The sequence below is a fragment of the Trichophyton benhamiae genome (assembly GCF_000151125.1).
Source record: "Trichophyton benhamiae CBS 112371 chromosome Unknown contig01535.1, whole genome shotgun sequence".
Classification (NCBI taxonomy): Eukaryota; Fungi; Ascomycota; class Eurotiomycetes; order Onygenales; family Arthrodermataceae; genus Trichophyton; species Trichophyton benhamiae.
Genome location: NW_003315109.1, coordinates 48,051 through 64,464, shown reverse-complemented (window position 1 = coordinate 64,464; position 16,414 = coordinate 48,051). Strand labels below are relative to the sequence as shown.

The following is a 16,414-nucleotide window of genomic DNA, read 5'->3' as shown; positions in this document are numbered from 1 at the left end:
TATATAGCAACCTAGACAGCTGCCCAGCGGCTCCTCGTTCGCTCGCTTTGTCGGCTGTTGCTTTTGGGCGCCAAACGAAGTTCCGAGGTCCAGGCAGCTGCGGATGCAAACAGCGCAAACATGATTATGTAATAACTCTAACCCCTGTTCCCCAGAATTTGGTCGAAACTCTAGATGATTTTGATTAGATTTTTTGTTTACTCCGTACGAAGTACTTTGTTTGAATGCATTTGAACACGCAAGTATGTATATAAGACTGAGGGCTGTAATGTACACTGTTATGCTACGAGCTTTTTGGATTTCAGGTAGGTATAGTCCGGCATCGCGGCTCGAACGTACTCCTCCACCAGGCGCCCAATCTCTCCTCCGAACTCCTCGCGCCATTTCGCTGCCTCCTGGTCAATATCAACATCGCCGGCAGCCTTGCTCGGATCGATCTTGGTCGAACTATCGATGGTTGACCTAAATGCCATGATACCGGGCCGTCTCTGTTGCTCGTCCTTCTCCCAGTTGAACTTCAACTTGTCGCTGTCCAGACCAACAATGTTGCAAAACCTGATGATAACCTCTGGCTGCGTCATGATATCGTCTGCATCGAGAACCAGAGGCCATATACCCTTATCTTTCCTCTCCCTGAGGTTCCTACTGGTAACATCGGTATTATTGGATTCCTGCATGTAAAAGTCGTATAATCTGCGTGTCCAGCGCAGAGTCATGACTTTCTTACACGCGCGTTTCCCTTGGGTTGACTTGGCTTTCTCCTCACCATCTGCTCTGACTGCGGCACGATACCACGAAGGGAAAGCCAGTGCTGGATGCCTGATTAAAAATATTGGTCGCCACGTTTTTAAAAAGTCATCCGAGAAAACGGTCTTATTATGACTTGACCGGCCATCAGTACTCTGCACCAAATCGTCCATTCCATGCATCACCCAAGGTAGCTCGTTACTAACGCATCCCTCGCCGTGGAGGAATTCGGTCTCGGCTACTGGATCCGTCAGGTAATGTGTGTGCTCCTTCACAATGACGAGCTTCCCGTTCGATTCAGCGTCCTCGACATGCTGAACAAGAGTATTATAGCAACTCTTTATGCAAGCTATCTGCTTTTCCTTTTGTTCGAGTGTCAATTCTTCAACATGTGTTCCAACGCAATTTAAGTCGTATCGTAGTAGGTGGAGTGGAGAGAAAAAGTAGCCTCCATCCTCACGGTAGGCAACGTTACTTTGTCCCTCGAGTGCTAGGATTTTCATAAGAAGGTTGGAAGCCGTTCGAGGGCACGTAAGGAGGTAAAATCGGCTAGGGGAACGGCCTTTGTCCATATTGACTAGGTGTTAAATCTGGCGGTGGTGCTAGGAAAGAAAGATGAAGAATCTGTGGTGATTTTGTCGTTGGGCCTGGAAATCGATCGCCCCAAACCAACAGGGAACCCATTTTTTATATATATTTACCTATCGCGTTGCAGGAAATCTGCCTGTGCATGATGGGTGGCTCTATGCTGTGGCTGAAGCTATGAGTACAACTTCGGGAAAAAAAAAACTAAATAGATCGTGCTAGGCACAAGCCCATTTGCATAGATTGTGAAATTGCGAAACGGGCGGCCATAGTTTTCGACTTTAGACTGGAGATACAGGCAGAGTTGGCAAATCATAATTCTCGTCGCAAGGTCAACCCCTTGACTATGGGACAAAGTACTCCACGTCTGACAATGTTGTGGGAAAGCATCCACTGCTTTTAACTGAGAGATAGGATCTAATAGGAGGCCACAACTGGTGGGCAAGTAGTACGTGGTTGCTCTAAAACAAGTAACACAGGATGCGCAGTTGGGGGAAATTTGGCGTAAGATGGCAAGAGGTGCGCTGTCCGCGGGTGCCGTTGACTCCAAACAGAGCGTAACGCGCTGCCCTTCCCAGATCCAGCTTAGAATATTCCAAGTGAGTTAGCACGGGTATAAAATACTGGATCCTTGGAGTTGTGGGAGAAGGTCACCCTGCCATAGGTATATAAGATCTCTAGTCAAATTACCGGAATATCTGCACAAGTCACCCACACAGAGGAGAGACAGAAACACACCTCCTAACCATGAAGGCACATAACCCACGTCGTTTCTACTTGATCACCTATCCCCGTACTGGTTCTAACCTCCTGGTTCGAATGCTAGGCCTGGATAACCAGCCCGACTTTGTCTCTGGAGATGACCGTGGTGGTTATATTTTCCTGCCGACTATAAAGTTGATGACGGATCTAGGCCTCCGTTCGAAGGGTATGGCAGATTGGACACCAAATGAAATACAACAAGTGCAGCAGAGCTACCAGGAGTGCTTTGACGAATTCCAAGAATACCTGGAGGCAGCATCATTACAACGCCGTTCAGTCATCATAAAGGAGCATGTTCATTTTTTGGTCAAACCCACCGCACTCAGCGAGCTAGTCTTTGGCGCAAACAACACACCACGCGACATTCCCTGGACGCTTCAAATTCCTGAATCATACGGTCTAGAACCGAAACAATCATTTCTCAACCAGACCGTGTTGCCAGACGAGTTCCTCAAAACATGGTCACCAGCATTCCTCATCAGACATCCTGCCCTTGCTTTCCCATCATTATACCGTGCCTTGTGGGAGCTGGAGACCCCGGCGAATGACGAAGAGGCTGATTCCTTGGGAGAACATTGCATGACATTGCGCTGGACCCGGGCACTATACGATTGGTATTCACGAAATTTGACGGCAACCGAATCTTACATAGACGGACGCATTACATGGCCCATCATCCTTGATGCAGACGACATAATGACTGATCCCGACGTGGTTGTCAGATTCGCTGAGATCATGGGTATGGACGTCTCGCAGCTTAGTTTTTCCTGGACACCTGCTAGTGTGAAGCAGAAAAAGCAGATGGATCCATTCACGAAGAGATACCTGTCAACTCTCCTTGCTTCTGGGGGTATAGTTCAAGGCAAAACAGCAGGTTCTATTGATATCGAAACGGAGGCGAAGAAATGGTGTTTGGAATTTGGATATCGCGCTGGAAAGAGAATCGAGAGGTTAGTGAGGGAGGCCATGCCTGATTACAAGTTCCTCAAGAGCAGGAGACTCACTCCAAGGCCACAAGCCCAGGAGACTTTACCAGTCGTAGAACTGTTCTGAGGAGGTTGATATTGTTGTTGTGCTCGGATGTAGACGGAACCCCAAAATGGTCGTCACATGATGCGTCTAGCCCGGGCCCTGGCTGTCCAGATAGACACCAAATGATTCAATATAAATGTTGTCCTAGTCATAATATCATTACTGTAATATATAAAAATGCAAAGAGCGCGATTTGTTTCGATTCTGAACGATCATACTCCGTAGCAAGTAGAGAAAGGCATAGTCTGTCAGGAAGAACCAAGCCATCAGCCCTCTGAGCCAGAATGTAGAACTTTTACAGCCTAAGGTCGGGAAGAGCTTACTTACGGCAGAACATATGGGGAACACGTCTACGACAGTGGAATAGAAGACATTGAAGTAATGACTAATATGAAACCTAATACCTATCACGTTAATGATAGCTATTTACAAAACGAAACTTTCCATTCGCCAATCCAAATAACGCCAGAAAAAAAGACAGGAATATACGGTGAGGGTATATGACAATAGGTAAGATATGGGTAGATGGTAGGGTGACACTAGTGTCTAAATATTCAGCTTGAAGGACTGCTTTATAGTCCAAGTTAACGCGGGTGTTCGTTAGAACGAGCTTGTTCGGTTGGATTATAGAAGATTCCAAGTATAATCTTGATGACTTATCGGGATCGAGGAACAAGGAATTGGGATGAAGTATAGCAGTTGAGTGTTGGTCGTGGTCATGGCGTGGGTAGACAGTGGTTGAAATATCATTACATAGATATTCGAAAGGGGGTATCTCCGTTGATTGAAAGCAAGGACGCCTGACCCATCCGTGTGCCATCCACAAATGCAGTTCCGTAAACCAATCCCAATCCAGGTCCAAAGTTCGCGATATGCCAGCGATTGAATGCAATGTAGCCGCCGCCGTAGAAAGAAGCCAAAAGCCCAAGAACCGAGCCGATCCGATCCCAGCCAGGTAAAAGTGTGAATGACAACACCGGGAAATGCATTGACTGTCGACGGTCAAGTCATTAAGTCGTTACACGAGGTAGTGTAGTTGGTATGGATGCGTGTTATAGAGCGAGTGTTGAAGTTGAAAGGTTGAAGTCGATATAAAGTGACGGGAGGTGGAGGACCACGTGAGTATAACGTGACCGCCCCCTCTTTCATCCAAAAATAGAAGAGAAAGAGAGAGACGTCCAAGTCAAACAAGACACAGCCCAGGGGCCAGATATCAAATATGACCACCATCGCCAACAGGCAACAGTGTAAAGGAGGGCCATGGTGACCTATTCCTTAGCTTCAGGGGGAGAGGATGAAGGGGGAGCCTCGTCCTCATCTTCTTGCTCAGCTTCGGACCGGGAGGCAGAATGTGGAGACATGATCTCGGTTGGCACGGTGTTCATCTCGCTGGGAAAGTCATCACTCTTTGCCTCACCCAAGCCAGACTCGTGCAGACCACGCTTTGCAGACCTGAAGCTTCGTTTGGAAGACGTCTCGGTAGGAGAGACGCGGGCTCGCTCCATATGGCTAGGCTGCAACTTGATACGGCCACGCTCGAGGGCTTGAAGGAGCAACAGAGCGTTAGGCTCATCCCTGACGAAGTCTGAGAACTTAGACATCGTCTCTTCTGAGATCTGGGTCTGTTCGACGTTCCAGACGAGCTTGTCGAGTCCCTCGGACACAATAGACTTGGCATCACCGGCTGGAGCAGTCATGAAATTGGTGATGATCTTGTGAGGAAGGGCGCTTCCTGTTGGCGATGCAATGTCTTGCGAACGACGAGCTACCTTTCGGCGTCTGGGAGAGGATTGTGGAGATACAATTTCCTCCTGGGTGCGTTTGGGAGCAGCAGCATGAGCAGGCATGAGGTGAGAATGACGGCCTTCACCCATCTCATTGCGGATCTTATAGTATACGAGACCCAAGGTGGCTGCGAGAGCTTGGTGGCAAGCTTCTGGATATAGACGAGCAGCCTCGGATCGAGTGATATCAGATGGCAACTCGCTAGAGTCACTATCATCACTCATATACCCGTCCGTTGCAAAGGTCGACTCTTGAGGATTCGCCATGCGACTCCAGTATTGATAACCTTCAAGCTGGTAGAACTCAGCGAGTTCAACAAGACGATGTGCTGGAGGAGAGAAAATGAAAAGAAGAGTTAATTTACTTGCAAGTTGGGGGAAGATACGTATCAAATGAATCAAAGATTCACTCACCCCTATTCATTTTCTTCAAGCACCAAAAATTCCAGACTGTTCGAGGGAAGTAGCTGGGAAACCTGATGGAGCCGTCAACGTCGATGACAGGCACGGGAGTGATGGGAGCATGAGCTGTGATTGCGAGCGAGTTGAATCGAATGCGGTCCATATGCTTCATCCTGGAGTCCAGAACGTCAAAACGAGATATCATATCCCCAAACTGCTGGCGAGCTTCACGTTGGAGAGTAAGGACATCGAGTCTTAGTTGGCTGACGATAGATTGTTCTTGGCTGAGATCCGTTCTGGTCAAGCATAAATCTGAATGCATACGCTGAACGTCAAGATGAAGCTGGTCGAGGTGATCATGAAGGCGAGAAAGGTCAGAGTCCCGGTAACCATCTTTGGAAGAGAGTTGGTTGAAGTTTGATCGGAGCTGGACGATTTCGGTAACAAGTTGAGAGATATCTGTCTTGACCTGGTTCAGATCCGATCGAGTTTTGCCGCCAACAGTGTCGATACGGACACGCTGGTTATCAAACTCTCGTCGAAGGAACTCATCTTCTCTATTGCGTCTGTCGGCATACGATTCCTTGGTAAGGACGGACGATCGAAGCTCATGGATAGTGGTATCCAGTTGATTTAATCGGTCACATATGTGGTTCAACAGCTGGGAGTCGACAGCTGATGGAGGAGATATTTCGCGCTTCAGGGACAGCCGGGGGCTACCCCCCGTCATGCTCGTGGCTCTCAGGAGCACTGGGCTTCGTTCGGTGGTGATGGTGGTCATGGTCGATTAGCGGATAGCGGTATTCATAGACGATGTCGAGTCTTCGACATGGACGTTGGTATGAATGAACCGTCCGCTCCTAGACCATAGCACAGGCGATATCCATTTTGAACAAATCGGGTGTACGTGTGGTTGTGAGATGAAGTATGTCGTCTAGACTAATATATCCATTAAACCGGTGACGAAGGGACGACGGTCTTGATGTCGATGTCGATGGTCTTGATGGTCTTGATGGTCTTGGGCGTTGACGGTGAGTACGGAGTATGGAACAGTGGCCGGCAAAGGGGGCGGTGGCCATCGATCAGTCTTTGTATGAGCCAGGGCTGGACGAGCGCCGCCAAGTCTGGCTGAACACGCCAGAAAAAGCATGAAAGAAAAGTTGGACAGGGATGGCCTGTGCCAGCGTAGGGCCCGCTAGTCCCAAAGCGGAAGCCAGATCCAACGCCATGCACGGAATACGATGGTCGCTCGCCTGCATCAGCCGGCGCTGCCGTGGCACCCCGTCCGTAATCTATTCTCCTCCGCTTCCTCCACCTCCCTCCTCGCCCTCGCGGAGCATAAGTACTCCGTATATACCCGTATCCTGCTCTCACGAGAACCTCGATGGAGTACTCCGTAGTAGCAGACTCTTTGCTGCTGCTACGAGCAGGTAAACCTCTGCCCTTCTCCTTGTTTGTTCTCCTCTAACTGAAGCAGAGCAAGCAAAGGGAGGACACAAAGGCAAGCTTCTGCCCAAACGCAGCCTGACATCAGCGGTGGGCCGTGGGCGCCAGGGGTGCCACAGAGGCCTGCGCTATTGGCTGGACGAAGATAGCTCAGTCCGATGATTGGACAAACGAGGTGCTTTGGGCTCCCGGATGGATCCCTGGGGTATCACAGCAAGGGTAACACCTGTGTATGCGCTAGTGGCATGACGGTATTTAATCTTGTTGAATTTGCACGAAGAGGAGGGTAGGAGACGGACTCCTGACTTCCCACATGCCCGGCACATGACTGCGTGACGGATTCGTGCTTCTTCGGCGCGTCCCTGAGAGGAGCCATCGAGTCATCGAGACGCTTGACACGGTCAGTTTTAACGAGGACGATCAAGACAAGACGGGTAAAGGCGAAAAAATGAGCGAAAGAGATACAATGAGCAATACGCTTGATCACAGTGAACAATAAAATGGACAGCTTACGGTGTACGTCACGCGGTCGCCTTTACTCCGTTCTTGACTGGACAATATGAAAGCACTCCGTACTCGAGACAGAGGATGGCAACATCATCATAGGCCATCACCGGCCATCATCGATGAGAGCTCCCAGTGGATCAACCAAACCCGAGGTTGTTTGTGTTGGAACTTCTATCCTTAGTGAAGCCGCCACTCAGCTTCTAGGCCTGGTGCCTGGTCGCTCCGGCTGTGTGAGTCATGTGGCCAGATCCCATCTGTGAATAGTAACAAGTCCATCCAGATGCTGTGTTTAATCACTTTCGGAGAGGCTATCTAGAGGCTCATGGTGGGCATGGCACTTTTGATACCTAACCTATGGAATGGATACTCCCTGTCGGGCCGGGACACGTTCACGGTCGCCTCTTAATAAGGCTGAGTTGGGCATGAGGCTCAGCGAGGGAGACACGGAGTTGATCTTCATGGAGATGGAATCTCGTTAGCTCCACATGCTACACTGATTTTGTTCTCAACATTATCGATCCATATACGGAGTACGGAGTACTATGGCGTTATAATGCAATATCATAACGCATGACTTGGGTATCGGGTATCATGGTGGGCAGGCTGCAACATCCTAAGATGTACGGAGTATGGCGTATGGCGTCGAGGCTGAACGACAGCCAGGATCATGATCGGTCCAGTCACCATCCAAACGGAAAGTAAGGCGTCTCACTCGGCAGGATGTCCAGGCAGAACAACCCGGCCCAGAGTTGTTGGAATGAGGCACAGCCGCCAGGCAGGGTCCCTCGGAAAGAGGATGGCAGAGAGCGCCGTATAATCAAAGTGGCCGCTTTGGAAGCAGCCAGCCATGTCTTTCTCTGGTCTGCAGATAAATGATATAGCAGCGTATTAAATATAATTGTCGCATCGATCTTCATATGTATACATATTGTGTCTCCAGCCTTCTCCCTGGTTCTTCTCTGCCAGTAGCTCGAAGTTAAAGTGCTTTGCACAGTCACCGTGCACCCTATCACGATCTAGCAGAGAAGTCAAGGGAAACAAGACGAAACAAACGCTCCCACGGCTCTCACAGTCCCCATCCTGACCGTCTTCGAGACAAGAAAAGGACTGCAGTTTATATCTTCCATTTCTCGAGCGACAACAAAAGCGACTTCGCCCCGAGTGGTCACTTTTGGCGGCGGACGAAAAGGGAAAGGACGCCAAGAGTTAACGGATTAAATATATTCCTTTCACGTGACAACTGAACTTGAGCCGCATGGATGGATGTGATTGGATAGATTAAGTGCTTGTTCTTGGCTTTGCACTATGATTGGATAAACATCTTTATTCTTTTAAAGAAAGAGCATAATAACCAATTAGTTATTGTCTGGGGAAGAATTTATTATCATCAAGACCTCATGGATAAAACGCAGCAGTTCTTTGAAGTAACAATGATAATGGCAAGCCAAAGATACTGCATCTTCCCTGGATATGTATATCCTGCTCTCTAAGAGCATTATCAAAGGAGATCCCTTCTCACGGCATTAAGTTTACGAATATCTATACCTCCAAGTACTTGAGAAGCTTGTTGCACAAGGAATCGTGGAGAGTTCTAGGACTTAGATGGCTAGGGTCATCTCGAAGCAGTACAAATTGATTAATGTAGCAGTACTTGGTCTGCTGATATGATACCGGTGCATACTGCTCTCCCCGTCGTGATGGCGATGACGATGACGACGATGACTTTGTTGATACTGGCTGGCTCTTTCCCAACCATGGTTACAGTGACCGTAAAAATTGCATCGAGATATATATGTACATGACATCTCAGTTTACCGGAGAAATCTCAATACCCCTTTGCCCATGACATACGCACATACCATTAGCTATGAGGGGCCTCTGTACTGTTCCCCTCCTTCTTCTCGGCCTTGCTACAGCATCAACACCAGCCAGTAGCAGGGATAAGCTTCAGCAAAGAGACCTTAATAACAATAACCCATCCGATCCCTGCGATTGCTACGTCGTTTCTGGTGAAGACCCGGGGTATTTCAAACACCACCGCTTCTACGATTTCCGGAGCCGGGGTTTAGAGCTTGCTGCAGATAAGGAGAAGCACCCGCAGCAACAGAGACGCAATATAACCTCTCGAAGACTGCCTGGGACCGGACGTGGAGGCATACCTGGACACATACCCGGCAGCGTGGCTGATTTCGACTCAAAGGGCCGCGATAATGAAGCTGGAGGAGCCCCAGATCCCAATGCTGACAGCAACGAGTTCCACCCTACACTGGCCGGCAGCCGCTTCATCGAAGACTGGGACGTCCAGAACTGGAACAGAGAGGGATCAGCCCTCTTCCCGATCCCGATTAGAAACTCACATCATAATGTCTTCATAGTGCGCAATAGCACGGAAAGGGGAGACGAAACAACACATCTGGTTCTTCGCACTGTACGGATGGAAAACCATACTTCCACGGCAGAGGTTCAGACTCATGATACTGATATCGTTCATGTTTCACTTCGGGTCAGGCTACGTTTATATGCTAACTCGGGCTGGTTCTATTTTCCGAAAGAAAAGGGTGGAAACATAAGTACCGTAGAAGATGATGCTCATTATTTCCTCCCAACTAGCTATTGGATAAAGGGCCCTCCAGTCGGTGCATGTGCAGGTGTTTTCACATACTACGGGAAAAACGACGAATCGGACATTGAAATCCTCACAGGCGATCCCCCAAACCTCGTCCGGTATGCTAATCAGCCGGACTGGGACCCCAAGACTGATGAATCCATACCCGGTGCAAGTGATGAGGTAGAAATCGCTATTCCCTGGACTCACTGGGGAGACCATCGAATTGACTGGTTCCAAGACATTAGCCGTTGGTATTTTAATGGTGAACAACTTGTGTCGAAAACGTATGGGGTTCCAAAACACCCGAGCATGTTGATCCTCAACCTATGGAGCGATGGCGGCGAATGGACGGGGAACATGACCGTCGGTTCATCGGTATATATGGGCGTTGAATGGGTGGAGATGGTATACAACAAAACTGCTGATGTTGAAGGAGCTCATAAAAAACATGCCCGGGCTGGTCTTGAATCAGAAACCGAAGGCGATGAGCACGATAAGCACGAGGACAGCAAGGCCACGCAGCCCAGGGCGGACAAAGTCCCTTCCCTCCAATCCGCTAGACACGGCCGCCCGAGACCCAAGAAGAAACAAGTCGGCAAAGGGAAGATTGGTGGCCGTCCAAAAAATAAAGGCACAGGGAAGGGCAAAGGCAAGCATAAGGGCAAAAAGCCAAAGACAAAACCCAAGCCAAATGACGAAGACAGCCAGGAGGAAAAGTGCAAAGTAGTTTGTCGTGTTGATGGGGTTAGGACCCAAGGGGTCCCTGAGGTCATTTGATGGCCTGTCCATGCTATCTGCCCCCTGTGATGCGCAGCGTTTTTCCATTCTTCCCCCCCTTTTTTTGACGGTTTGGATAGTCAGACAGCCCTTTGGCTATTCTGCGCTTGGAGTTTGAATGGTTCTTAGTTATGTTAAGTAGGCGAATGGACGGCATCTATGACCCTGTCCTATTGTTATATTCGAGTGAAGATGAAGTAGTACTGGTCCAGCGCCTGAATATTGATTTCATTGTCAGTCTTAGCCTGGTAGTGATAGAATCAACTGCTTGGAATAGTACTTCTTACTCTTGTTCTTTGTTAATCACAGCGGAATCTTCCAACGTTGTAACATTGGTGATTCACTACTGTTCGTCAAATCGAGGCCTGTCAAACTTCAAAGTTATGAAGGCTCCAGCACAACAAAGCCTCATGGACCACCAACGATACTATCAAAATCGAATCAAGACCAATTCATCAAATGCATGCATTACGTAGGGCAGTAAAAGCCCACCTCTCTCCAAGTCTATTCATACAGCGCGATTAAACGCGCAAACGAAAAAAAAAAAGACATAAAAACCCAATTCAAGCATCTAAAAAAGCCCCAACTCCAGGCTAAATATACACAGAAAAAAACAAGATATCAAAACACACCGCACCCATGCGGTCCCAAAACTCCAACACCACTTTTCTATCGTAAATTTTTGAATCTGCAAATCCCCAAACTAGATTTGCAGCTTTGGCATCCGGAGCCGACATCGACATGACTTCATGGTTATGGTATAGTGGAAGAGGACTTTACTGGCTCTCAGTGAAGAGAGCCTGCCTCGAAGTCGTCTCTGTCGGAACCATCGCCCCGAGACCTTTGAGGAAGCTCGCCAGCGGGATCGAAAAATTGTTGAGGGAGGTAGGATGAGGAACATTGCCTGGCAACGGAAAGTCTGCTCTATAAAGACTCGGGCGAAAAACAGGCTGAGCACCCTCGACAATGGGAGCCTAAAGGACCCAAAAGTTCGGGGCACAGCAGGACTGCAACCACCTCTGCCAATGTAGAACAGTCACACCCTAAACATTCCCGAAGGAAGCTTGGGCGTGTCGTGCAGCGGATACCAAAAAAATCCGAGGCGATGCTTTCATCCATCTCTACGCCACACACACTCGGAACCAGGCAGGTTGTTTCTTGTTTCTTCCGTCCGGTATAGAGCTATGAACCAGATATCAGGCTATTACAGCCTAGGTCTGACAGGGAACTCAACCTTCGGGTCGAAATCTCCTTCGAACCCTCCATTGAGGATTTCGGCAACGATCCTCTTGCGGATCGTGGGAATGTCTCTCGCCCCATATGAGAGAGGCAAGCCTAACACCACCAACTTAGCAGTAGTTAGGAGGAACACCCCACAGTCGCTGCCGTTGTCCTGTTGTGGAGAGTTTGTCGGGAGAACCCGCCATTCCTCTTCGACGAAGAGGTCACACAACTCTCCCTGGAGCCATTCCTTCACTCGGCTGATGTGAGCTCGTGAAGCGCCGCCTAGGGAGTCAAAGTACTCTATGGTTCGAGCCTTCGGTTTGACGACCATGAGGGTCCAGTGCGCTTGGTTGTGGATAGGGATGAGAACCACCTCTACCCCCAACAAGGCCGGACCCCCAATCTTAGCCCGGGAAGCCCAACGCCGTACGGACTCGTAGCCTCGGTCCCTGAGACTAGAGTAGAAGAATGAATTGAAGGCGTGGTATTTGGGCTCCCGGTGCCTCCCTGAACTGCCCGATGCCCTTCGAGCGTAGTCAAGGATTATTGCGAGGTATGCGTTTATCACCTCGTCATTGAGCCACGCTAACGGGGTGTAGCATGTCGCAAAATCCTTACGGGTCAGGGGGTCACCAGAGATCGTTGTCCCAACCTGTCGGTAATCGGGAAGGGACATATCAGCAGTGAGACGCGAGTCCCATTTGCTGCTGATGGGCTTGATGAAAGGGCCCTCTGGTGACTTGTCGCCAATAGTTGTGTGCGCCGGCTGCTGACTGTCTTCCACCCCTGCTGCTGGTCTGACTGGAGCGCTGGGGTCATAGACGCGGATGTCAACAACCGGCTGTCCGAGTGGAGCACCACTGGCTTCATGCCAGTGTACTCGCCGCCGAGTGCGTGGGCCTGCTGGTCTCGGTGTATAGCCATCGTACGACTCATCCTTACGAGACGAGTCGGTGGGTGTAACACCCTCTGGGATTGATGGCTCGGTGGTGATACACGGTCCAGTGGTAGTTGATGGCACCGAAGCACCGGCGGGTGGCGGAGGTTCGGAGGTCTCGCTGAGCTCTGAAGTCACTGGCGCGACGGGTGACTCGGGTTGTTGTTGTGGCTCAGGTAGGAGAACTTGGGCAGGCCGGGATTTTAAAACGAAATCCAAGTTCAACTTCTCGACTCTCCGACGTCTCTCCTCAAACGAGGCATCTGGGCGATAACCTCGATATTCAATTATCGATCCTCTGAAGGTGTCTTTCGCCGGCCGCACAATGTTGCGTTGTTTGGTAACGCGGCCTGGTGCAATAGCGGAACCAGGCTTGTGCGGCATGATTTTCTCGATCGAACTTTTGGCAGTCTTCGATCGACGGCGGCGAGAGACACCTCGCTGGTCTAACCGAGCAGGAGCAGGAGCAGCAGACGGCACAGATACTGGCTTTGCTTCAGGGACGTAAAGCTCGGCTGTGATACTGGACTGTAGCTCGTGGACAGCGCGGGATGCTGTCTTCTTTCTCTTCATGCGCTTCTCTTGGAGTTGGCGTGCGCGTCGCTGCTCCATGCTCGAGCCCGGGAGCTTCCGGTCACGTCTCGATTCGGTTCTTCTGCGTGGAGATTGCCTTGTAACAGCGGGTAAGGGGGTAGCCTGTGAGGTCTGGGACGTCCATGAATCGATGGCTATTCTCTTCGCTGACGAAATAATGTTCTTGCTGGTTTGTACTGTCCAGCCATAGCAGTCCATTAAGCATTTCGGCAAACTGTAAGCAGATCGGAGGCACTCCACAGTCTAAAAGGAATTAACAAAAGCCATATATTAAGGGAATATAGGGTGCAGCTTACCTTGAGAAGACGTGACTCAGGCTGTAAGAATGTCATGGGGACGTCAGCCGGGCGAGGCACCACTGTACTTCTTTCCGGGCCGGCAGATTCTATGCCCCCCACCATCAGAAACTCCCTAGCTCGAGAGTTTGGTGATGGCAGAGCGTCCTTTACCTCAGGAGAGGGCTGGACGGGCAGGTCAACTGGCGCCGCCAAGGGTCTGGGCGGGGACGCTGGCCAGCTGCCTGGAATTTGCGAAAGAAGTGAATTGACATCGACAGCTCCGTGGCTTGAGCTGCCGAATTGCAATGATGCCTCAAGGCTCTATAGGTTTGGTTAGCTGTTACTGTATCAATATGCAGAAAAGGGGCACATGATCACTTACTGAGCCTGCCATGCCATCTCGATTTCTGTTTTGTAGTTCAAACCAGTTAGGTCGCTAGTAGAGACGTTAGCATTATATATATCACATAAATAGATGAATGTTATTCACCTTCACTCTTGTTCCCTCGGGACTCCTGAGACCTATAGCCTCTAGCAAGAATGCGGTTTCTTCCACTTGTGGCGGGCTCTATGGGAAGATATTAGTAGGTTGCAAATGGTGAACAACAAGAAGAAACTTACAGGCTGAGAGGGAGCGGCTTCCTCAGACTGATGGGGAGGAGTGAAGACATCAACCATTGAGACATCCTGAGGGGAATCAATCACCTAGACATGTATCAGTAACCGAAGAGACAGAAGATGGGGCGATAGAAAGATATGACTTACATTTGGTACAGAAGAGGGTGCTTCCTGTCCCTGCTGGTCAGAGAAATGGTCTTTGTACTGCTCTGGCTCGTCGACTTCTTCAATAACGCGCTTTCTAGGCGTGATAGGAGGCGAGTCCTTGTTCAGGGGTAAACAAGGCTGAGTAACGGGGCCATTCTCTGGGGCAGCAGGCGGAGCTTCTCCAAACCTGACATCGACGCCAGCGAGGATACGAGCCCACTGCCTTTTGGGCGAGCTTCTCTCCAGAGGACGTCTGGTGAGTGCTGGACGGTGGTCGACTGAAGTGACGGGATATTCTAGTCCCATGGTGCGTCTTCGACCTGCACGAGCAACGAGTAATTCGCGCTGTAAAGTTAGAACTTGTCCTGGAAGAAGAGTTCTGATGGGGGTAGTAGGCTCCCATTCCATCTGCTCTGATTGAGAGGCCATTGTGATGGCTGTAGAGTGGCTGTGATGGATTTGATAGAGGTTTGATAGAGGGGTGTAAGGGAGTTTTGGTAGCAGTTTGAAGACGTGAGACGCGTAGAAGAGAGAAGACTTTGAGCTTTGAAGCTACAAAGGCCTTGGTAGAGATGGATATGGACGCGATGGCCTTTGATAGACGTAGAGTAGACTTGATAGTCTTGATACGCGTGGTAGAAGAGGATTTTGGTAAGGGGTAAACAGGAGTCTCTGGGCGTGATAGAAGGGCAACGAGAGAGAAGACGGTCTGATAGACCTCGTGCACGCGGTAGAGAGGGTAAAGAAGACAGTAACAGACGTCTTTGAGCTTGATAGAAGGGTAAAGAAGGGCGTTGACAGTCTTGCAAGGTGGTAAACGGAGAGAAGACAAGATGTCAAGACCTTGAGCTTTGAAGCCGGTGAAGTCGAGAGGACCGATCTGGTGGATTTGGCAGAGCAAAGATAGACAAAGGAGCAGATGGTAGAGCAGACTTGAACGCGATAAAAGCAAGGATGGTGAGTAGACGTTGAAGCTGTAAAGACGGTAACGGACGTGGTGATGTTGTTGTTGGGAGGACAAAAAAGAAGAGAGGGAAGAAAATATTGTTGATGTTTTGATATTGAAGGAGGGAGAAGCGCGTCTTTGTCTTTGTGTGGGTGAGGTAAGCGGGCAGGCGAAGTGAGGTGAAGTGAAGTGAGAGCCTTCATTCATGTTGCTATGGCGATGGAGATGGAGGGCAGAGGATGGAAGCATAGAGACTGAGCACGCACTTACGATGGAGATAAGAATCACCTCTGCCACCAGATGGGCTACCAGAGGTAGAAGATGATACAGATGTAGATGTAGACGCAGGTATAGGTGGTATAGACGGTATAGAAGCAGGGAGAGGCCTGCTGCTCTCCTGGAAGATACGGATGCGCCCCCTAGGCAGTCTCCAGGCAAGCAGTCTACTGTTACTGAAGCTGAGGCTCTGACGGCCGGGTATGGTGGGTATACGGGGTATGCTAGGAAGGAAAACAAACGACACAACGCTATGGTATACTCGCTGGCAGATCTGTTGACTCCTGGGTAAAAAAGACAGCTCGTCCAGCAGGCGCATCAAGAGAACTACTAGAACGCCGGCGCAGAAGACGAAGCAGCAGCAAAAGCACAAGAAAAAAAGAGGCTGGAGCGGCGCGGGAGAGTCAAAGGGGGAGAGCAGCGCGCGGGAGAAGGGAGAGGAAGAGATGAAGTGTGCGGCCGCGGCTATCATGAGGCGCTTCTCGTTTTATATGAAGCCGAGCAAGTTCCCTAATGGGGTAATAAACGCGTTCTGGAGGCGGAGAGAAAGCGAAAAAGGTGAACCCTGCGCAACCTTTTTTGGACATGTCACGTGGTTTAGACGCGTGCTTAGTCATGGCGCTTATCTTTGTCTTGACGACATCAAAGAAAACGACGGCGAGCCAACAGTGACTACGAAAAAAAAAAAAGGAACGATATAACAAAGAAAAAGCAATGAGATATAACGGATATGCCGAAGTTCTA

At 49.7% G+C, this 16,414-nt stretch overlaps 6 protein-coding genes across 6 annotated transcripts; 2 read left to right on the top strand and 4 right to left on the bottom strand.

The window, feature by feature from the left end:
* Positions 1–278: 278 nt before the first annotated feature.
* ARB_06311 (uncharacterized protein) lies at positions 279–1,319 on the bottom strand (the record flags this gene model as incomplete). Its single annotated transcript, XM_003015142.1, has 1 exon — positions 279–1,319. One exon carries the CDS (start codon positions 1,317–1,319, stop codon positions 279–281), a length of 1,041 nt encoding a protein of 346 aa, XP_003015188.1.
* A 760-nt stretch (positions 1,320–2,079) lies between these two features.
* On the top strand, positions 2,080–3,147 carry ARB_06310 (uncharacterized protein; the record flags this gene model as incomplete). Its single annotated transcript, XM_003015141.1, has 1 exon — positions 2,080–3,147. One exon carries the CDS (start codon positions 2,080–2,082, stop codon positions 3,145–3,147), a length of 1,068 nt encoding a protein of 355 aa, XP_003015187.1.
* Positions 3,148–4,394: 1,247 nt separating this feature from the next.
* ARB_06309 (uncharacterized protein) lies at positions 4,395–6,093 on the bottom strand (the record flags this gene model as incomplete). The annotated part of the gene is made up of 2 exons (XM_003015140.1): positions 4,395–5,239; positions 5,325–6,093. 2 exons carry the CDS (start codon positions 6,091–6,093, stop codon positions 4,395–4,397), a joined length of 1,614 nt encoding a protein of 537 aa, XP_003015186.1.
* Positions 6,094–9,132: 3,039 nt separating this feature from the next.
* On the top strand, positions 9,133–10,650 carry ARB_06308 (endo-1,3(4)-beta-glucanase, putative; the record flags this gene model as incomplete). Its single annotated transcript, XM_003015139.1, has 1 exon — positions 9,133–10,650. One exon carries the CDS (start codon positions 9,133–9,135, stop codon positions 10,648–10,650), a length of 1,518 nt encoding a protein of 505 aa, XP_003015185.1.
* Positions 10,651–11,854: 1,204 nt separating this feature from the next.
* On the bottom strand, positions 11,855–13,384 carry ARB_06307 (Ulp1 protease family protein; the record flags this gene model as incomplete). The annotated part of the gene is made up of 1 exon (XM_003015138.1): positions 11,855–13,384. The coding sequence occupies one exon, from the start codon at positions 13,382–13,384 to the stop codon at positions 11,855–11,857; it is 1,530 nt and encodes a 509-aa protein (XP_003015184.1).
* Positions 13,385–13,445: 61 nt separating this feature from the next.
* On the bottom strand, positions 13,446–16,142 carry ARB_06306 (uncharacterized protein; the record flags this gene model as incomplete). The annotated part of the gene is given in 7 exon segments (XM_003015137.1): positions 13,446–13,619; positions 13,702–14,004; positions 14,066–14,119; positions 14,305–14,388; positions 14,449–14,985; positions 15,005–15,648; positions 15,683–16,142. 7 exon segments carry the CDS (start codon positions 16,140–16,142, stop codon positions 13,446–13,448), a joined length of 2,256 nt encoding a protein of 751 aa, XP_003015183.1.
* Between the last annotated feature and the right edge of the window lie 272 nt (positions 16,143–16,414).